A 21,570-nucleotide genomic window follows, 5' to 3' on the forward strand; every position below is an offset into this window, starting at 1 on the left:
GCCCTGTGCCCCCATACTTCCCTTCTGTCACGGTGGTGCCTCTTACAGAGAGAATGCAAACGAGGCCAGGATGCCTGCATCCAAGTGAGCACAAGAAGAAGGGTGCCTGGGGGTCCCCAGGAGCTTCCATACACCCGCTTGGCTTTTCTCCTCCTGCTGGAACGAGCTCATCCTCCCAGGCTGAGACAGCTGGACGTCCCACCCGCTTTGTCCCTCCCACCTCCAAGCCCGCTCGGCCTCTGACATGGCTCCACTGGCCGCCATTTTCTCACCCCAAGTGTCACGTCCGCCCACAGCATTACAGCAACCGGCAGCTCCCTGTCCTCCTCCCCCAAACTCACACTCACAGAACACCTTACTGTCCTGCTTACGACCACCATAGGCTCCAAGGAAAGGCTCAAGCTCTGCTCTGTGGCTCCAGCCCAGCCACGGCGTGTTGCAGCCCATGAACGCACAGGTGATGGTGAAGAACGACATTTTCATGTGCAGAAATAGCAATTTTATTTGACAAGGAACATAAGAGAGGGAGCCACTTCTTTGGGGAGAAGTTTGTTCTGGTCACCTAGCAGTGACTGGCCATTGTCCAGGACGTGGCCAGCTTTCTTGAGCCTTGGGACGCCAGCAGAGAATGGTCTGAGCAGCAGGAAATGGTTCTGTTGGGAGACCCGAATCAGGATGGACCCCACCAGGAACTGGTCCATCATCAAACCTCCCCTCCAGGGAGGGCATGAGGCTGACCCTGAGGCCCCGAGATTAGGTGCTCCGGGCCTGGGGTTGAGGCTCCCTGTGCGTGCGTGTGAGTGCGTGGGTGCGTGTCTGTGGATCCACCTGTACCTGTGTGTGGCGTGCCCACGCAGTGTGTGTGTGTGGGGTGTGACATGCCCACGTAGTGTGTGTGTGTGTGGTGTGATGTACCCACATAGTGTGTGTGTGTGGGTGTGCGCGTGCCCACGTAGTGTGTGTGTGGGGTGTGTGTGCCCACAAAGCATGTGAGGGGGATGCGCGTGCCCACACAGTGTGGGGAGGTGTGCGTGCCCACACAGTGTATGGGTGTGTGTATGCATGCACATGCCGGGGTGAGAGTGTGTGCTTGTGTCTGTGTCTCAGCAACTTGGGCATTTGTCTGTGTGTGTGTGTGCGTGTGTGTGTGTGTGTGTGTGTGTACGTGCTCCTCACAGCTGTGTGGCCACTGCCTGCCGTGGGCTCGCCCTCTCTGTCAACTTCTCTGTAGACTTCTCTGCATCTCTGTGTACGCCTGTGACTGCTTGTTGCTCCCAGAACATCTCAAGTCCCTGCTGCCGCCTACGAGACCATCCAGCCCCCAAATCCTGGGGAGAAGGAGCAGCCCTCACCGGCTCAGCAGGTGCTGGTGCTCTTCCCGAGGCCTTAGACCTTGATGACTAACTCCAGCCCGTGGGTCAGCATGCCTGGAGAGTGAAAAGTCAAAGCAATCACAGACCAGAGTGATGGTCTCAGAGTGGAGCAGTCCAAAAACATTTGAGGTTCTCCCCTGAGGTGTGGGGCCAGGGGGACCGGACTCTCTGGGGATCCAACCAAATTCAGGCAGGGCATGGGGGGGGGCCGCACCTCCTTCCTCTGACCACCAACCCCACTGTTCTCAATATCAGGGCAGATGAGGGGCAAAGCAGCATCGTCTGGATAATTCAAGACAAGGGAACCTGAGATGGGGGGGCTGAGTCTGGAGGGACAGAGCTGTCCTCTGGTACGCAGGGACCGACCTCTTTGGGGGACTCACTGTCCTTGTTTGTCCCCCAAGTGAAAATGAAATACCTTGTTTAGGATCCTCAGAGGATCAGTTCAACCCCTTTACTCCAAGCCTCGAGGTAGATGTGAGTGACTTCACAAGGTCACAGCGTGACAAACAGGAGGTCAAGGTAAATGCAATGGCAGAGGGAGAGAGAGATCTGGAAACGGTACTCACTGATGATGGAATGTACCAAGGTGAGGTCCAATTGCTTAATAATGTTATTGACCAGAGGGCACACCTGATTGGGGCAGAGAGAGGGTCAGGGGCCTGTGTGTGCGTGTGTATTGCGGGGGAGGGGACTGGGAGCAGCTGCATCCCAGGATGGGTCCTCTGGGGAGATCTTCTATCATTTTCTTTTATCTAAAAGTGATTCTAAACATTCCCACTGCTGTATATTCCCACAACCACCTTGGGCAGAAGGAAAAATTGAAGGCCTGTGAAGTGCCCAATCACACAATGTGCTATTGCTCACTCCTGACAGATTTCTGGGTAGTGGAGGCACCAAGCAGAGCTTGGAAGACAGCTTGTCTGTGGCCATAAAGGCTGGGCTGGGAGCTCCTCGGGGCAAGAACCAGTCCATTTCAGCTGTACTGTGGACGATTGTACTCTAGGGCCCAACCTAGAGTAGAGGCCATCAATGTGTTTTGAAGGATGCATTTGAACATAGATAAATGGATCTATGCGTGGAATTTATGTATGAAACTGAGGGGCTCAGAAAAGTTCACCCAGCATTTCTGACAGCCTGAGAAGCTCCAAGGGCCAAGGATCAAGATTCCCCACTTTTACTCACTTACCATTTCCTGCACCAGGTTAGGAAGGACATTGGTCAAGACCTCATTGATGGTGTCAACAAAGTTTTGAATGGGGAGAGAGGGAAGCCTGAAAGAGAAAACCCGCAGGGCAATACAGTGGCCTGAGCTTAGTACAGAGGTGGCTCAGCAGGACTAGCAAGTCCTCTGCTGCCCCAGCAAGTAACTGAAACTGGGACTTGTGCACCCAGACCCACATGCAAACAAACACCAAGGGGCTTCTCCAAAGTTAGCGACACCCTACACAGCAGTGCACACAGTAGGCACATATGTAGAATAATCCATAGTGCCGGTGCACAGTAGATGTTCAATATAATGGTGCAAAATCCATAAATGGGTAACTATGCTTAGCTGGTAGATATCACAAGGACTTAGCTAATTATACATGTAAAGCTCATTCATGTGCTCAGTAAGTCACTCAGTCTCCCTGGTGACCCAGGTAAGCATCCCGCTCTGGGACAAAGCACATTCATGTCCACTGTTTGAGGATTATCTCCTTATTATAGTTATGTGTAAACTGTTTCAGTAAACTGAGCTCAAGGTGGGGAAGCACTGTCCGAGTGTACACAGTGAGTTCTCTGCCTCTTCTCATTCTCTAATAGATGAGACTTTAATTCAGATTTCTTGTTGTCCGATCCAGCATAAAATTGGTCAGCCCAGCCTAAGAAGTCTAAGTGACTATTTAACTATCCCTCCCTCCCTGTACCCATCCACCCACCCATCCACCCATCCATCCACCTACCCACTCACCCACCCACCTTCCCACTCTTCCATCCTCCCATTCATCTCTTCTCCCACTGGCCCATCTTCCCAATCATTATCTATCATCTCCTCCTATGGTGTCTGGGCCGAAGAAACACCCTTCTGGCCTCACCCAGTCAGCAGGGAGATTTCCAGGCTGCCAGGAGAGTGAGTGCAGTCACCGAGTGCCAGGTGGGTCTTCCCCTGCTCATCTGTCACAGCCGCGACCTCGACAGTGAGGTTCAGCTTCACAGCCAGCTGCAACAGATTTTCAACCAGAGGCCTGCGGGGGAGAGAGCTGGCTACACAGGCCCCACCGCCTCCCAAAGGGAGACTCTTCCCCTGGGCAGGAAGAACAACGTCACCTTATTTCATCTCATGCACACCTGCACTTATCTCACTTCCCAACTGGTCAAATGAGTTTCCCAAGTGACCCGGAGTCACTCAGCATAGCAGTACATGGGTTGAAATTGGAGGCTCGGGCCCTCCCTGGTGGCACAGGGGTTGAAGTGCATGCTACAAAGCTGCCGCTGCTTCAGTGTGAGTTCGATCCCCGACCCAGGGGGGTGACCCACATGGTGCAGCAGATCTCTCCCAACCTGCCTGCTGCTCCCCTTAGCAGTGTATTTCAGTCACTCTGTCTGTTCTGCTCCCCTCTCTGTCTGGCGAATCCTCTCACCACCCTTGCACCTCTGGCCTGTACCCCAGTTCTATATGCATAAATAAATAAATAAAAAGAAATTGGAGGCTCCTATCTGCTAGACTCCGCTACCCCTTTGGGTTACCAATGGCCATCAGGATCCCCTTTGTGATTCATCTTCCATCCCCCACTGGGGCCACTCACGCTTTCACACTGAGCACCATTTTCAGAGGTAAGGTCACATAGAGACGGTGGCGGTCAGGGCTCTGGGTGAGGCCAAGTTCCAGCAGTTGGGGGTTGATGATCTCTATGCTGCTCAGCAAGCAAAGGTGGAGAGAACATTAGCACCTCTAACTCCAAACTTGGAAACCACATTTAGCTCAATGTTACCTATCCCAGAAGTGGTGCCCCTTCCCCACTCCCCCAGTGAGAGGGGAGGGAGGAGAGAGGTTTGGCAGGCAACACCTATCTGCATTCCGATCGATCCGTACACCGTCTTTTCCTGTCTCTGCACTGGGTTAAGTCCTGACACTCCCTGAGCCCTGTCCTCATCCCACCTCTACGAGGTATTGCAGGGTAGAGACTGTCTGGAATTTGTTTATACCTCATTTGCCAGCTCTTGCAAAGAAAGGGGGCTGGATGGAGGGCTAAGTGGGGGAGTGTCAGTCCCTCACAAACATTTATGGCTAGGAACCCCACATTCGTTAAGACCTTAAATGACAGGTCAGAACAGTGCTTATCATGGAGGTAGAAGAGCAGAAGTTGGGGGAATGGAGGGAGGGGATGGGAGGAAGCCTTGTCCCCGAGTCAGACACTGAGGCAGGGGATGCTGGCAACTGTTCCTGTCTGTGGACACCACAATCTAATTTTACTAAAGGGAAAACCAAGCCCAGAGGGACAGAGTGGCTTGTCTCAGGTCACCCAGCAAGGATGTTGCACTTGGAATTCAAACTCAAAGCTATTCATCTGTCTTTAAGTCAGGGGCAAGCATCTGGGTGGGTAGGAATCTTGGCAACGGTGTTGGTCCAGGCCTTGCTAACACACTGGCATCGAGGTTTCCATTGCTTCTTGCTTAGAGAGTTCGGGGGACTCCAGTGGAAACATCGATTAGACCATTTCATGGGTATCGCATTCTTGACGGCACTGATGGGGTTGTCGAGGAGAGCGGCTTACACATTCTTGCTTACATCCACGACCACCTGTGTTCTAAGCGATTTCACAGGTTAAGGGGACAAAATTACCATGGCGTGGTGACACTGGCTTTGGCTTTGGACTTAGACTGGATTCCTCCCTTTGGTCACTCTGGCTGTGTGAGCACAGGCACCCTCCCTGCCTCAGTTTTCCCATCTGCAAACTGGGGATTATTATGAAACTGGATGCAACAGGATGCCATGTAGATTACAGATGATGCTGGGAAGTGCCCCCAGCCTGGGGCAGCTGCAGAGGGCATGCTCCCGGCAAACTGTGCGAGGTGCCTTGGGACGAGTGGGTCCGTGCTGGACTAACCCTCTCCCTTCTCAGCATCCTTGTCTGGGGCTGGCAGATCTCCAGTGAGGCTTCCCTCATTGGAGGGGAGAGGCCAACATCTGTTTTAGGGCTACTCACTCAATAATGTTCTTCAAGGAAGGGATCAATGTATTCACTGTCTCCACCAGGCCCCCCAGCAGGCCATTGGAATTGTGTCCTTCAGTTTTCAGGATGTCCAGGAGTGGAAGGTCTCTAAGGATTTCCAACAGACCCCCAGAGAGCAGACCATTGCTGAGAGCTGCAAATGAGGGTAGGGGTGTTGGGGTCAGATGGATCACATCAAGATGCTTGGTCTCTCTCCCACTCATCTCTGACCCCATCGATGGCTGTGTATGTGCACATCTAAAGGAGGTTGTCAGCGATTCTCACTTACCACTTATCAAGCTTCCGGCAAGATCTGTGGGATTCTGGGCCGGGGTCAGGCCTGGGGCCCCCGCCCAGGGCGGATTTTGGTCCAGGTTCAGGGCCAGGGGCAGGTTTCCTGGCAGGGCTGTGGCCTGGGCCAACAGCCCACAGAAGACGACGAGGCTCCCAGTTTGAAGCATCTTGGTGTCTGTGGACAGAAGGATGGATGTGTCACGATGCCAGAGAGGAATCTGCACCACCAGCTCCTGGCCCTCAGAGCACCAGTGACACTCAGCCTTCCTTGTGAGCCAGGTATCAGGCTGAGCACTGTGCACTTGTAACTAATTTCATCTTTACCACACCCTACAAAGTGGCCACTTATCACCCACATTGCCTGGTAAGGAAACTGGGGTCTTGGAATTTAGGAAGCTTGCCCTGAGTGCCTAACAGACATAAGATTTGAAGTCAAATCTGTCTGACCCAAAAGCGTTGGTTTAAATGAAGTGGCCTTTAGACTTACCTCCCACTGGGCTTGCCTGCAATCACTTAAATCAGGCAAAACAAAGAAAAAGGCTTATTATACACACTAGTGGTTGCAGTTGAGGAACTCAGCTGCTTTACTACCATCACAAATAAGTTCTTTGGTCTGGGCCCAGCCCATGATGGTTTGTGAAAGCCCTTGCCGATCACAGACTATCAGAGGTCCCACAGGCGTAACCATCAATCTCATCCAGTCCAGTGTGGGCAAACCTCGGCACCATCCAAAGTCTTTGCACAAAGAACCAGGGATCAGAGAGGGCCAGAGCCTTTCCCAAGGTTGCACAGCAAATTGATGGTAGTGGTTGGAAACAGCTCTAAATCCTCCCCTCAGCCTCCCTCCTCTACCCACCCCACCACCCAATAGACGTTCTTTCTATACTTTTCTCCTCTGTCTCAAGCTGACTTGGAAGAAATTCGGAGGCAATCCCTGACATTTGGCTGATTTTTGCACCAACCCTCCTGTATACCAGAAACCTTCTCATGGCCTATTTGGCAACTGACAAAGATGTTGAAGTCAGAGAGGTACCTTCTGCCTGGCTGCTTGGGACAGAAATCAGTGAACTGACTGACTGGGCTGAAGTTCCACTGTGTTGTAACTAGCTGGACTCGCGAGGGCTTTTCTCCAAAGAGCCAGCTGTGGCCTCCCCGAAAAGGTAAACTTTGATTGGGGTCTCTGAATATCTTTTAAGAAACAGATCTTTGGAGAACTCCATGGAAATAAAGGACTCAGAAAAATACATCAACTGAGTGGATTTGAGGAGGTGTGTGGGCGATGTTCCAAGTCCACAATGGCAGGCTCAAAGCAAAACTCTTGCTACAGAGATTTTGATTTAAAGAATAAGAGGCAATTGGAGATGGGGTTTCAGTGGGGGCACCTGCAGCCATGTGCCTCACCACCAAATTCTCTGCTCCAAGTGACCGTGCCGGTTACCGACTTTATAGGGAAACTGAGGGAAAAGCCATCCCCGTGCCCCTGAAAATGGCCCCGTACACCTCCCAGCAGGGAGCCTGCACCCCAGCACCCAGGGCAGAGGGCGGAAGGGAATGGGCAGCTCACCTGGGCTCGCGGAGCTGCCCTGTGTCCTGTCCCTCTTCTATGCCTGCTCGCCCCTGCAGCCCAGCTGCTCCTTTATAGGGTGGGAATCAGGAAATCTGCGATCGGATGATGGGCTTCTAGATCATTCTGCATTCTGCAGGCTAGTGATGTCTTTCAGGGCTCTCCAAAGTAAATAATTGCCAATCACATTAGCAGATGGGATGGTTAAGCCATTTGAGAAGCAAGTTAAACAGAGAAAAACCTGAGATGGGGACGTTACTCAAGACTTCATGGTTTGATGAGCAGGACCAAGGCCGGGCATGTACTCCCAGAAGGCCTGAAGAACAGACTTGGAACCCCCACAAGGCAGTGCCCCAGAGCCCAGGACGGGACCCCAGTCTCACCTCTTGGCTCTCCATCCCTGCTCCAAATCTTTGCCAATTGGAGAACTCTTGGTCCCAAAGTGTCAAAAGAAATCAAAATGCCTGGTTTCCCTGGGGTGTCCCTCAGTTCTGAAGTCGGAGTCTCCTGTCTTCTGAGTCTATTGCGGGGCTGTCATGGGCTGGGACTCTTCATTCTTACAACCACCTGGGGGGGGGGGACTTGTTGCCTCTCCTTTGCAGACAAGGACACCGAGGCCCGGCAGGGATGAGCACCCCAAGTCTGCACTGCCTTTCATCTCTATGAATCCTCCCATTTGTGTAGGGTGGGACTGATACCCCACTTTACAAGGGGGAAACTGAGGCGTGGTGGTGCTCAGACGACCCAGGTGCTCACACGCGCTGGTGAATCACTGCTGCTGCTGAAGACACCTTCCACACACTCCCTGACCACTGTGCTACCTGCCTCTGTGAATTTACATTCCTGTGACATTTCACTTTCCTACTCGGGAAAGTCCTCCCAGGCCTCTAGGCCTGGGCCGTCTGGCAGCACCCAGTGGCCTCTACCTCTACCCTTCCTCCCTCCTCCCCACCTGCAGACGAAGCAAGGAGCGTTTGTCCCTACCACTAGGGCCTCTGGCGTCTATCGCACAGATGAGAACACCATGACGTCGAGCCTCAGATCTGAGGGCAGCCTTTGCCCTACCCAACCTAAGCAAAGAGGAGCGAGGAGGGGTGTACATCTGTGGCATAGGTGAGCCTCATCTTTATGAGGCGTGGTCAGTACTGTCCCTCAGACATCAGAGACACATGGCGAGGGAAGAGCCATGGCCGGAAGTGGGTGCTGTGGCAGGTGCCGGGCCCTGGGCCCTCAGGTAAGTCACCCCACCCCTTGAATGATGGGTTTCTTCATCTGCAAAGTGGGGGTGGGGATAAAATCTACCGCCAGATCTGCGGGGAGAAGGCGGGGAGCCGGTGGGCATCCCATGCCGTCACTTCCGTGTCGCGCGTTTTCCTTTCAAGCGTCTATAATGCATCACCATTTCCAGTGCCATTTTGCTGGGTAATAGAAACTGCCCCCCCCTCCACCCCCCCGGATTTTAATTCTGTTCCAGGGCTTTAACTGAGCCAAGATGGCTGAAGGAGGTCCCAGCTCCTGAATGCAGGGACTGGCCGCACATCCCTGCCCCGGCTGGGCAGCCTGTGCCTCCCTCCTGTCTGAAAGGCGATTTCGGATTTGGCATTTGCTTTCTGCTCCCTTGTTAAAAACACAGCATCCTTGTGCTGTTTTCCAACTCCATGAGCTTCAGGTGGGTCCTGGGGTGAAGGTTGGCTGGGGGCGGAGCCGCTGCCCACTTCATCTGTCAAACCCTCCTAGGTCCTTCAACAAGACCTCCCTGGGGTCTTGCGTGTCTCCGGCTCTGGAGGGACATGGGCACAGACACCGCTTTTCTTGGGTCCTGTATACGCACTTGGGGTTTCCTTTGTCTCCTGTCCCATGCTAAGATTACTGGGGAGTAGCAAAGGCCTGGGTCACTGACAAAAACCCCAGAACTATGTTTTCCTCTATTCCTTTCTGACCTTCACACTCTACCAGTCGTGGCATGGGGAATTTTCTAGTCTGGGGGTAAGAAACCTTGCTTCATCTCATTATGTTCATGCAGGTCTTGGTGTCTCTTGTGTCTGGAATTGAAGTTGAAAAGCCCAGGCTGAAAAAAATGAACCCGTAAGTCAGATTGGCTTTTTTGGCACAGTTCTGTGAACTAACACGTGCGTAGTTTTATGAGCTCACCTGACTGGCCAGACACAGAACAATTCCATTATCCCCAACACCCTCTGCTGTTCTTTTAGAGTCACCCCCCTCCCCAACACACGCAATCTGGCAGCCCTTGTTCTGTCCCGTCACTACTGCTTTGTCAAGGACCCGGGCTTTGGAAATTCAAAAACCTTCTTGCTGCTTCTGGAAGCTGCTGTTCCGGGAGCCCCAGATGCTGCTGTTTCCGGCCCTGCAGGGCTGCGGGCACAGTCCTTCCATGTGGAAAGACAAGCTGCCAACACTGAGGACAGTGTTTTCTGCATGGTGACATCAAAGCCCTCCCATGTGTTTCTGGAACCAGCCGGTGGTGGCCTTTGCTTCCGACTCCTCACACTGTGATGTGTTTGGGGGGCTTTTCTGCCCCTCTTTTGTGAAGCAAAACATCCATTTTGAAAAGACAGTGCTGATTTTCCAGGGGGTTCTGTTCTCCAGAATTTGGGAGTGAGGTGGTCAGATTCTCCAGAATTTGGAAGTGACCTTGTTCCCTGTTCCTAGGAACAAGTTCAGGTTAGGGACTGAGGTTGACGAGGGTCAGCAGATGGGCTTGGAAACCCCTGGGGGTGGGATGCAGAAAGGGCTCAGGGTGTGCTGAGTACCCTGGCTTTGGTGAGAATGTGAATATATATATGTGTGTGTGTGTGTGTGTGTGAATATATATATACATACATGTGTGTGAATATATATATGTATACATGTATATATATTCACACATATACACTCACACACACACATATATATATAGTTTTATTCATTTATGCATACAGAACTGGGGTACAGGTCAGAGGTATGGGGGTGAAAGGATTCATCAGATATCGAGTAGGGAGCAGAACAGGCGGATCTACTGAGATACATTGCTTGGGGGAGCATCAGGCAAGACAGGAGCAGTCTGCTGCACCATGTGGGTCAGCTCCTGGCCAGGAATGGAACTCATGTTGCAGTGGCTGCTGGTAGCTTCACAGTGCTGAGGCTTTAACCCCTGTGCCACCAGGGAGGCCCCAAAGATATATTTTCCTTAAGTAGAACCTGCTTAGGGCACGTTCCACTTAGCTTGGAGAGTAATCTTCCTGCCTACATAGAAAACTGGTAAGAAACACGTTTTATGAGACAGCAGGGCTTTTGCCACCTCTAACAATGCTTGGGGACCCTGAGGTGCTCCTTTGTGGCCTCAGTCTGCTCTCTTATACCATGGAGTGGACAGCAGCCACCTCCCGGGTTAAACAGGAATGCAAAGGTAACTGGCCGACCAGCCCCAGGCACTGCTGGAACCCCTCCAGGAGAGGGCATGGTCATTTCAAGGCACAGACAGGGCTGGACAAAGCTTCTGCGGAGTTTGGGTGAATTTCTGCTTAAATTACCCCCAAGCTCGCTCCTCGGTGTCAATACACAGCTCTATTGTTCAATAAATTCTCCCAGGAGTAAATACCATGAGCCCAGGCTCCGTGAATCTTATTAATGCAAAGAATAAAACAGACTGTAAGAAACCCAAGAGGTTCCTTGAGCAGGAGGCCCCTGAGCCATGGAGAGGGGTCAAGAGGCTGGGAAGCTCCGTCCCCAGGCTCCGGGCTGTCTAGCTGGAGAATGGGGCCCAACCCTCACTTGTTTGCTCTTTGACTCATGAGTAGGAAACCACCCCAGACTCAGACTCTCAAGGGGAGTCACTGGTGTGGATATGGGCGATTAGGGTGTAAATCCCAGTGAAGCATTTCGGATTAGGGAGCCTGCATTGAAAGATGGAGACAGGAGGCCCCTCGCCCTGTTCCCATCTTGGCTGCGGACACTCCCTTGTTTGAGCTTGTCAGTCCAGCTGGAAGCATATTTCATTATTTCTCTTCAGCATGGTGTCGACCTGGGGAGGGGGCACAGGGGTAGAAAGGACAGAGGGGGCCAGATCACAGTGGTCAAGAGCGTGGCCTGAGTGCACTGACTGGGTCATTTCCTCACCGTGTGACCTGGGGAGTGACTTTCTTCCTGAGTCTCTGTGATCTCAGGCAAAAATTGGGGAGCAGCTTCATATTTCATGGGGTTGCACTGAAGATGCTGAGCAGAAGCCCTGAGGACCAAGCTTGAGCATCTCAGTGCCTGGTCTGTGTGGGCTATTAACATGTATGTGTCCTGCCAATTTGCTATGTGCTGAGAGCTGCCACTGTCACAATAGCAGCATTACTAACAAGGGTAGTACTCACACGTGATATTATTACTAATGTGTGCGTCACTACTATTATTATTAATATGTGTAGCCCTGATTTCTCAGTATACTTTCCCCATCCTCCAGTAAAGGAGGGCAGGAATCAACATTTAAGGACTCACTAGTCATTAATTGAATAATTACCAGTGAATTACATGAATTCTAATAAGCAGTTCCATGCACCCGGCACCTGCTTAAACATATTGCAAATGTTTTTTATAGAATTCTACAGGTACCATCAAGATATTCTTTTTTTAAAAAAGTTAAAGAAATGTGCATACTAGTTCAATTCTTTTCTCAAACTATATACTCCCTATAACCAGCCCCCAGATCAAAACCCAGAGATTTCTAGTTCTCCAGAAGCACCCCCATGGCCTCGAGGCCCTCCCATTGATTAGCCCTCTGCCCTAGGGTAACTGCTGTCTTGACCCCCAGCTGCAAGGGCTCGTTTTGCTGGTGTTGAGCTCTATCCAGCCTGGCTGCAATGCGTGCTCTGGGTGGTGTGTGTGAGGTCCACCCTGTGGTGCAGGCATTGGCCGGCCAGTTCATCATGTCAAGTATTTCTCTGGGCGAGTGCTCCCTGCCCATTCTGTGATGGTGTTTCGCTTTGGGGCTGACGTGGCATTGCTGCGGTGTGCAATCTGTGCACACCTTGGGGGGCCGGTGCTCACATACTTCTGTTGAGCACTCTGGGAGTAGCAGGAGATGGCTGGCTCACAGAAGGCTTGTGTAGCCCTTAAGAAGATGCTGCCATCCAGTTTTATAAAGCAGTGCCACAATTTCCTTCCACCAGCTGCTCTCTCTTTCCTTCCCGGGGCTCCACGCCCTACAAGATTTCTGTTCCCATTGAAGACTGAAAGATAAAGCATGTGCCCCTGCTGTAGCTGAGTGGGCCACCCTGTGCGCCAGGGCGCGGGCCAGGGCTCACCCTGAAGTATGATCCCCAGAGCCCCAAGGACCATGTCATGGACTGTTCAGCACTAGTGCTTGTGCTTTTCCTCACACCCTTACCCTACACTCCCTTGGAGCCCATCAGAGCACATGGCGCTCAGTAAAGAAGAGAAGGGTGAGTGAAGGACGTGGGAAGTTTCAGTAGGAGCCTCCCTGCATGGATGAGCAAATCCATGCCTGGGCTTCTGACTGCCAAACGTGGGAACAGGAAGGGTGCTTGCTGTTTCTATCAGTTGATTCAATCTTAGGCCAGACCAGACCAGGGCTGACTTGGGAACCCAAACCTCAGGGCCAGGCTGGACATCTCTGCATACTTCAGACAGAATTTATTTTGAGAGGGGGCTGGATGTCCACAGGTGCCACAGTCTAAGGGAGACTTAGGGCTCCCCAATGTTGAATTTTCTTCTGATCACCGGCCAGTAGCTGGAGGACACTCAATCCTGCGTGTGGCGAGCTGACTGGCCTCACAGCTGGTCACAGTCTCGAGCAGCAGCCTGTTCTATGGGAAAGAGAGGTAGCATCAGTCACGGGTGTGCTACCCCTTTACCCCAAGTCCTCACAGGGCTTGTTCACCATCTGTGTGGACCAAAGGCCAGCACCAGGAGCATCTGTGTTCAGACTCTTTCTAATGGCACTTAGTCACACGCCTCTTGTCTTATGTGTGTCCAGTCACTCGACTGACTGATCTCCGCAAGGGCAGGGTGGGGTGGGGTCAGAGCTCCCCACTGAGTGGGTGCTGAATCTACCATCTCCAGTAACCTGGGGGTTTGGGTGACAGGGTGGACACAGCGTGCTGAGGGGGCTGCCTACTGCTGTCCAGCTCTCTCAGGGATTATAGTGGTCATTACAATATGGTTCTCCCAGCGTGTGAGACGCCCCCCAGCAGGTCCCACTGGGGCTCCAGAAGACAGCCATTGGTCCTCTCTGGATGGACAGGCACACTCACCCATGAGGCTCTTCAACAGTTTCACATCCAGCTGCCCGAGGATTTCACTGATCAGAGGACACACCTGGGCCACCAGCACAGAGTGAAGGATCAGACCAGGGACTGGGCAAAGCAAGCCGGTGAGCCTGTGGCTGGAAGCTTAGACTCTGCTGGGTTTCCGGAATCACGGCAATAATGGCTTCCTTGTACTGAGCTCCAGCTACATGTCATGCGCCATGCATAGCGCTCCCACACTTTGTCTCCTTAAACCCCAAGACCACACTCTAAAGATGCAGACTGTGGCAGCTCCCAGGGGGCAGAGGCAGAAGCTGAGGCCCAGGGAGACTACATCTGAGGACACAGAACCAGCAGATGGCAAAGTCGGAACTTGAGTGGACAGCTTTCAGGTTTGGAAGCCCAGGGTTGGAAACTCCTTGCTATGTGTGCCCTGGACCTCAGACTCAAGAACCTCTCCGATAAAGATGATCTTCTCCGACTTACTTGACTTTCTATGAGGTGTGGGATGACTTTTTCCAGACTTTCTCTAAGATTGTGGAGAAGATGTTTTGTCTTTGGTGGGATGTCACTAGAAAGAGGTAGACAAACAGGACAGAGCTGATAAATACAGGCCACGCCGATGAGCGTGAATACACGGTCCCTAGACAAGGCAGTGGTAGTCGGAGAGGCCGCCCAGCCTGGGGGCGTGTGCGGCTCTGCTGGGGGGACTGTGACCAAGTGAGTAGAGCCCGAGAGTCCAGGTAGAGTCCAGGCTTTCCTCTGCACTGTCCACTCCAGGAATGCTGGGTGTGATCCTGGCATTCAGTGGACAGCTGTGAATAAATGAAGGGAACTTCACTGAGGATTTGGTTACTTGTGGTGTTCAAACAAGAGAAATCAAACACGCATCATGCCCTCCATTAAAGGATTCGTCTGTTGAGGTTGACTGACCTCAACAGTGTGTAGATCCTCATTTAGCTCTGTTTTTTTTTTTTTTTTTTTTTTTTTTTTTTTATCAAGGCTGTATCCCTAGCATCAAAGCATGTCATGCCTGGCACATAGTAGGTTCTCAGAAAATGTTGAATGAGTGTGTGATGAGGACTTTTTTTTTAAAGATTGATTTATTTGTGCATACAGAACTGGGGTACAGGCCAGAGATGAGGGGGGTGAGAGGCTTCACCAGAGACAGAGTGGGGAGCAGAACAGGCAGATCAACGAAGTACACTGCTGAGGGGAGCAGCGGGTGGGTCAGAAGAGGTCTGCCACGCCATGTGGGTCACCTCCGGGGCAGACGGGAATCGAACTCATGTGGAAGCGGCTTTAGATTCTCAGTGCTGTGCTTTAACCCGCTGCGCCACCAGGGGGGGTGATGAGGACTTTAAGGAAGGGAAGGGCACTTCAGGTGCAGGGCCAGCACATGCAAAGGCAGGGTGGTATGAAAATGGAGGGGTAGTTCCTCCAGAGGTCTAGAGAGCAAAGGGCTGGAGAGTGGGGCAGGAAAAACACCAGAAGGGCCCTGCCATACAGAGGCCAGAGGGTACTGGACTACCACAGGAAGGCCTGGAGCTGGAGATGTGACCAGATTTCTGTGCTAGAAAGTTAACTTCTGCTGCAGGGGGAGAATAGAATGAACGAGCTGAGGTCTGAGCCATGATACGTTGGTGGAGGTTCCCAGGGAGTGGAGGAGGAGACATCAGCTGTGGGGATGGCAAGAAAGAGAGGAAGCGAGGATGGCTGGGAGGTGACCGACTGTGCAGACAGGCTGTGGGGAGAGAGGAGGAAGAGTCCAGCTTCTGGGAGGGTGGCCAGGCCTCCTCTGGGCTCCCCACCCAGGGGGAGGAGAAACACTCTGGGGAAAGGGTGAGATCTGTGTGTGGCTTAGCCTCTTGGTCAGAAGGGGCCCAGGCCTGGGGAGGGGAGCAGGGGCCTTACACAGTGAGGATCGCTGTGTGGATGCTGCTGGGCTCCACGGAGCATTTGCCTATTACCAGATCCCTTCGGCCGAACTCATCTTTGTCCAGCCAGAATTCCACGATGAGTGTCATGCATACGTGCATCTTTGTGATCTCATTATCGAAGGGCCTGTGGACAAGAAGGAGGAGGGGAAAGGAGAAAATACAGGAAAAATAGAAGGGGGTAGAACAGCCAACATGAAGAATTGCTCTCCATGTGGGTGGGCACTGTCCCCACTCAGAGTCTGCTCAACATGCCAGCCCGGGGCTCCAGGTCACCTGCAAATGAAGCCTGTGACCGTGACTAAGGAGAAAACCCCCACTCACCATATAGTTGCTTCTGAAAATCCTTTAAGTAGATTGGGGACTTTGGAAATTCAAAAGCTGAAAGTTAATCTCTGTTTTAAAATCTTTAGCTTTTAACTGTGGCCTCCCTTCCCTTGGCGACAGTGGATGTTAAAGGATAAAAGACAGGAAGGGTGGTGAAGTAAAGGGGATCTCTTCTTCAAAAGTAGACCCTAGATGATGAGTCACATAATTTAAATGAGTCCACGGCTCCTGACCACCCTCCACCTTTAAGCTAAAGCAACCATGGCACAGACACAAACCCCTGTCTTGCTCAAGGTCACACAGCAAGTGAGTTTGGAAGCCAGGATTTGTACCCCGATTGGGGTCAGAAAAATCTGCTGCCAAATTCTCCCCCACCCTCGCTTTGCAGGTTCCCAGGGGGGAGGAACCCTCCCTTCAGACCCTGCATCTGTGCGACTCACAGTCTCAGTTCAATGTCAAATTCGTGCAAGATGTTTGTTGAGAACCACTCCTCTTGGAGACACATCTGGATCCTGCCATAGTCCAGGTGAACGTTGGTGATGTTGGAGCTACACAGGAAAGAACAGACGCCGAGCAAGGGTGAGGAGCCCCTGGCGCCAAGGCCTGGGACTGACTATTCAGAAAAAGGACCTGGCAATGGGGGTTCTACAGGTGCTAAGTAGCCCCCTGCGGGAGCCCTGGGGCAAACTGTTGCAGCGTTTGCCTGGTTTCACACAGCTGATCTGCATAACCCACAGCCAGCTGTAGGCCAGACCTGAGTCTACTCCAGACCAGCACCCGTCCTCGACAGACAGCCACCATCAGCTGCCCAAAACCAAACGCCACGAGCAACCTTTGGCCACTCTCCACCCCTCACCTCGCACTCAGCTCGCTGAGTGAACTGTGTCGGCTCTGCCTGTAAACCACTCCCACCACCTCTTACTTTTACCTGGTCCAGGTCATCATCACTTCTTTAATTTTTTTTTAAGATTTATCTATTTATGCATTTAAGAACTGGGGTCCAGGCCAGAAGGGCAGGGTGTATGTGTGAGAGCATTCACCAGAGACAGTGGGGAGCAGAACAGGCAGCTCTACTGAAACACACTGCTGAGGGGAGCAGCAGGGGAGACAGGAGGGGTCTGCCACACCATGGGGGTCACCCCCCTGACCGGGGCTTGAACTTGCCCTGCAGTGGCTGCGCTTCAACCCCCTGTGCCACGAGGGAGGCCCCTAGCATCACTTCTTGCCAGTGTCTCGTGGATTGCTTGCTAAGATCTCAGCCCCTCTACAAACTACTCCCCATGGAGTGGCCAGAGTGCCCCTCACTTTCTCTTATCATTCCACATTTTCCACTGCTCTTGGGAAAAATCCAAACTTCACATCACAGCCCTAAGACCTGCAGGATCTGTCCTACCTGCCACTGTAGCTCTATCTCCTTCCACCCTCCCCTTCGTCATTGGGGCTCACAGAGCTTTCTCTCCTCTGCAACGCACACATCTTTTTCCTACCCCAGGGCCTTGGCACTTACGGCTCCCTCTATGTCTTCCGTGTTTCCTTCTCTTCATTAAAATATCTATGTAAGGGTTATCTCCTTAGGGTTACCTCCTGATCAGTCCCCTCACTCTCACCCCTTACACTGCCAAATTTTCTTCATAACATATCCTTCCTACTTGAAATTACTGATTTTTGTGGCAAACTCATAAACTAAGAAGTAAGATCCCAAAGGCAGTGACCATATCTCTTGTTTATCTAGTTCCTGGCACACAATAGGCATCCAGCAGATAATTGTAACAGTTGTTACAGGAAGGAATGAGGGAGGTGACTGGTGCTTATGAAAATGGAGAGAAAGAAGGATTCAAATCAGAGAGAAGAAAGTTCAAGGGTACAGGCTGGAATAATGGTGTTGTTGTTGAGTCGTTTGAATGGGGAAGCTGAGGGAACCTGCATCTGTCTAGGCAGAGTAAAAATGAGGTGAGCAGGACAGACCCACCTCTGTGAGGTTAATTGTGGTGACTGATGGCCATGTTGTATCTGCCCTGCAAGCAGAGGAAGCTCCCAGCAACTCCCAGAGGCAGGGATGATGATGATGCCTCTTTCACATGAGGACTCAAATGTGAAGCTCAGAGCTCTGAAATGCCTTGTCTGTCCAGAGTCACAAATCATCCAGCAATAGAATGGGGTTCAATGTCTAGCTCAGGTGCTGGGTTCCTTTGACACCCCAGGTATCTATCCAGGCTGTGTTCTGTCTACCCATGTTGTAGACGAGGCTGAGTGGTCTAGCAGTTTCCCAAGGTTGATGGTAGAACCAACATTTAAATGCACATACTTTTACTGCCAAGTCATCGATTTAAATACCCTGCTCTCCCCTGACCCTTAGTATTGTGCCCCCACTCATTTTTTCATTGGCTCCCTACCTCTTCTTTATTCTCCCTTCCTTCCCTCTCCACAGGTGTCCTGACCCTCCACTTTATAGAGCCCCAGGTCCAGGGATGGGCTCCAGGGTCTCACCTGCTGTCTTGCTGCTGCTGGAGTTTCAGGTTGCCAATCAGCCAGCCCACCACTCCTGGGGCCATCTGGCCCAAGGCTTTCAGACTGTCCAGGAGGCGAAGGTTCTGGATTCGGCTCTCTACATTGTACTTCATGAGGCCCTGGGCAATGACTAGAAATGGACAGAGAGTCAGTGACACTGTGCAGTGTCCTGGAAAAGCCGGGGGTAGAGGCAGGAGGCCTGGATTATAGACTGGTCCCCCATTCGGGCTGAGTATTAACATCATCCCTCCTAAGCACTGATCCATATGCTTCATCTGGGAGATGATGCTTTGCGAGGTGTGGGGGGGACACCGCAGAGGGTCTTCAGGCAGTAGTGTCTAACAGGAGATGTTCTGGCTGATGGTCCATGTTGGGGCATTTCGAGTCTGGAGCTCAGAGCCTAACCTGTGGGACACAGCCCAGGAGATTGTTGTCTGAAGATTCTCTGAGTTGACATTTACAAATCTCTGCTGATAGCCCGCAGCCCACATGGATTTGTGGTTTGCTGCCATTTTAACCTTTGTTTATCTTTGGTTTCTTTGCTTGCACAGTAGAAAACTAACTTTGGGAGTCAGTTAGAGGACCCCCCTGCAGAACTGGACACTGTGTAACTGGATGGGTTATTTTCAGGAATGGAAAGCTGGTTATAGAAAATAATTGAATAACTCAACCTCTAAATTGTAAAAAAAAAAAGGTAAACTTTCTCCAGAGTGGTCATTGCCCCCAAATCTTGCAAGACTGAGGAATGTAACAGTCTGTGGAGGGGTGTGTGTGTGTGGAGATTTAAATTGGTGTCAGACTGCAAAATACAAGAAAGAAAAAAATAAAACCTTATCCTTTTGGAGATGTTTACCTGTCGCAGCTGAACAAGTAGAAACACACAACCTTGAAATGACCAAAAAGGCTACCTGGAGACAGAGCACACAATGGGGGAGGGGGAGGGGGAGATCCAGGAGCCGGGGTCTGCTAACAGGAGCTGGAGACTGCTATCTGCGGAAGGCCTTTTCCTTTGTGGAGGAAATGCCCTGTGGCGGGCCAATGACCTCCATTCAGCCAAGCCCACATTTCTGTGTCCTCATCTTCTTCTCAGCCAGCCAATCGCGTTTAACTCCTTTGTCCCCAACCCTGGTCCCCAACACCTGGACAACCTCACTTGCTTAATCAAGGAGGCAGCTTTCAGTGTGTTGTCAGTCTTTCCTTATCTATTCTCAAACAAGGCTGATTTCTCAAATACCTGATGCCATTATCTGCTCTATGCACCATTTAGTAGAGAACCCCACTGCTTGTCACAAAATCTCTGCATGTTTGCCAAGATATTTGAAGACTCAGATAATATGCCCTGAAGTGCCTGCCAAGGAAGAGGGAAACAGAATACACAGAAGAGGTAAAGGAGAAATAACACAAAATAGAACCCAGAGGGGCCTTGCCATGGTCACTATGATGTAGTGCGAGTTAGCATAGGAACAACTCAACCTCAATGTTCTGTACCTAAGAAAAAGAAAGAGAAGATTGACCAACGGCCTCCTAATCAGTGGTACTGTCCCCACCTTCCCTGTGACAGTAGACAGAGCATGGGTTAGCTTACGTTTCACCAGGGTAGACTTGCTGTGTAGGGGAATGTCGTCCTGGCCAGACCAGGGCTGTTTGTGCAGTGCTGAGGGCAGGAGCAGCAAGCTGAGGAGGACCAGAAGCCCCCAGTGGGGCTGCATCTTGGGCTCTGGGATCTGTGGGTGTCAAGGAGGATCAGAAGGTGCCCAGATGGATGGCCGCAAGGATGTCTGCCTGAGTGGATGGGCTCATGGTTTTCTGTAGGACGATGACACGAGAACTAGCCCCCGCATGCTGGAGGGAGGTGTCACATTGGGGGAAACTGCTGCCACCAGGGTTGGTTCACACAGTGAGGGGAGCAGGTGGAACCCCACAGGGAGCCAGGGCAGTGAGGGAAGCCTTGTTGCTTGGAGACGCCTGCTGGCACCTACTGTTGGGTCATCCAGCAGAAATCCTCTCCCAGGCCCTGCCCGGCTGCACGTTGGTGGCCCTTCAGTGAATGAATGAGCGAGGGTGCTAACTGCAGGCTCTCGGAGTAGACTGGGACTTTACCGTTGGCAAGGTCATCCTCAGTGGCTACCATGGTGCTTGCTCGCCGGAAGTGAAGGGCTAGTGGATTGCTGCGCTGCTATGTGATGAGTGAATACTGGACGAGAGACGGTGACTGTCTCGGCATCGCCCACCAACTGTGTGCCCATTCCTCTTTGTGTTTACCACCTGGTAATTGAAGGAATGGAGGAAGTAACGCAAGCCTGAGCAAAACAAGCCCAAGCAAGTACCCTCCCACCCCCGAATGCAGGATAGGTTAAAGAGGGACAATGTATATTTAAATTGATTGGATAATGGGAATGGTGTGGCCCAGGCTGATTGGACTGGAGCACCAGGAAAAGAGACATCTATTCCTGGAAACCTGTCCTTGGGTGGTTGAACTGTGACCCAGGCTGTGACCTCTGTTAATCTTTGAATCCATTTGCTAAGTTGAATTTGCGCGGGCTCTGACGTATGTAACGGCCAATAAGGTCTATATATTCCCCGACATTCCTTTGGTCGGGGTCTCGCTCGCACCCTTGGTCCTGCGTGTCCGGCAGGGAATGGCTTGACCCTGGCTAGCCAGCCCAATAAACTCTACTTTGCAAATTGCATTCTTGTGTGACGCTCTGTCTTTCGCGGTAATCGAGTTCTCGGACCCTAACAGTAATTACGAATGGTGTTTGTTAAATGAACACGGGAATGAGTGAGCGAGTGGCTAGCTTGCTGGCTGGTGTGGGGATGAGATTTACAGGAGGGGCAGAGAAGCTTGAAGCCAAAGCACCAGCTTTACCTTGTTGCTCTGGGCTCAGGGCATCAGAGAGCATTTAGTTCTCAGCACCCCAAGAAATGGCACCACAAGCACCAGGGAGCCCCAGCCCTGCCCTAGCCTCATCCCTGGCTCCTCGTTCCTCATCTTTCACTCCCTTCTGTCAGGAAATTGAAAGGAGCAGCAGAGGCTTTATAGAGAAGCACAAAGAGGTCTTCAAATATCTTGGCAAAACATGCAGAGACAGAAAAAGAGAGTCCAGGCCGTGAGAGTGG

The 21,570-nt window shown here is 51.8% G+C and overlaps 2 protein-coding genes across 2 annotated transcripts; both read right to left on the reverse strand.

The window, feature by feature from the left end:
• Window positions 1-608: 608 nt before the first annotated feature.
• BPIFA1 (BPI fold containing family A, member 1) lies at window positions 609-7,467 on the reverse strand. Its single transcript, XM_004686965.2, has 9 exons — window positions 7,428-7,467; window positions 5,859-6,038; window positions 5,564-5,723; window positions 4,163-4,270; window positions 3,452-3,601; window positions 2,563-2,647; window positions 1,943-2,006; window positions 1,353-1,427; window positions 609-653 (listed from the first exon to the last, which is right to left on the reverse strand). The coding sequence occupies exons 2-8, from the start codon at window positions 6,028-6,030 to the stop codon at window positions 1,387-1,389; spliced, it is 780 nt and encodes a 259-aa protein (XP_004687022.1). The 5' UTR covers window positions 6,031-6,038; window positions 7,428-7,467; the 3' UTR covers window positions 609-653; window positions 1,353-1,386.
• Window positions 7,468-13,201: 5,734 nt separating this feature from the next.
• On the reverse strand, window positions 13,202-20,581 carry BPIFA3 (BPI fold containing family A, member 3). The gene is made up of 8 exons (XM_012728103.1): window positions 20,551-20,581; window positions 20,036-20,104; window positions 18,430-18,580; window positions 16,383-16,490; window positions 15,593-15,742; window positions 14,165-14,249; window positions 13,685-13,748; window positions 13,202-13,232 (listed from the first exon to the last, which is right to left on the reverse strand). The coding sequence occupies exons 1-8, from the start codon at window positions 20,579-20,581 to the stop codon at window positions 13,213-13,215; spliced, it is 678 nt and encodes a 225-aa protein (XP_012583557.1). The 3' UTR covers window positions 13,202-13,212.
• Between the last annotated feature and the right edge of the window lie 989 nt (window positions 20,582-21,570).

Source organism: Condylura cristata, unplaced genomic scaffold (genome assembly GCF_000260355.1).
Source record: "Condylura cristata isolate star-nosed mole 26May11 unplaced genomic scaffold, ConCri1.0 scaffold00022, whole genome shotgun sequence".
In the NCBI taxonomy this organism is placed as follows: Eukaryota; Metazoa; Chordata; class Mammalia; order Eulipotyphla; family Talpidae; genus Condylura; species Condylura cristata.

Coding starts and splice junctions, on each gene's coding strand:
- BPIFA1 (XM_004686965.2), bottom strand. CDS start 6,030: ATGCTTCAAACTGGGAGCCTCGTCGTCTTCTGTGGGCTGTTGGCCCAG. Junction 5,724..5,858: donor TGCCGGAAGCTTGATAAGTG/GTAAGTGAGAAT, acceptor CCTCATTTGCAG/CTCTCAGCAATGGTCTGCTC. Junction 1,428..1,942: donor CTTGGTACATTCCATCATCA/GTGAGTACCGTT, acceptor TTCACTCTCCAG/GCATGCTGACCCACGGGCTG.
- BPIFA3 (XM_012728103.1), bottom strand. CDS start 20,581: ATGGTAGCCACTGAGGATGACCTTGCCAACG. Junction 18,581..20,035: donor CAAGTCTACCCTGGTGAAAC/GTAAGCTAACCC, acceptor GTCCATTTCTAG/TCATTGCCCAGGGCCTCATG. Junction 13,233..13,684: donor ACTGTTGAAGAGCCTCATGG/GTGAGTGTGCCT, acceptor CCCATAGAACAG/GCTGCTGCTCGAGACTGTGA.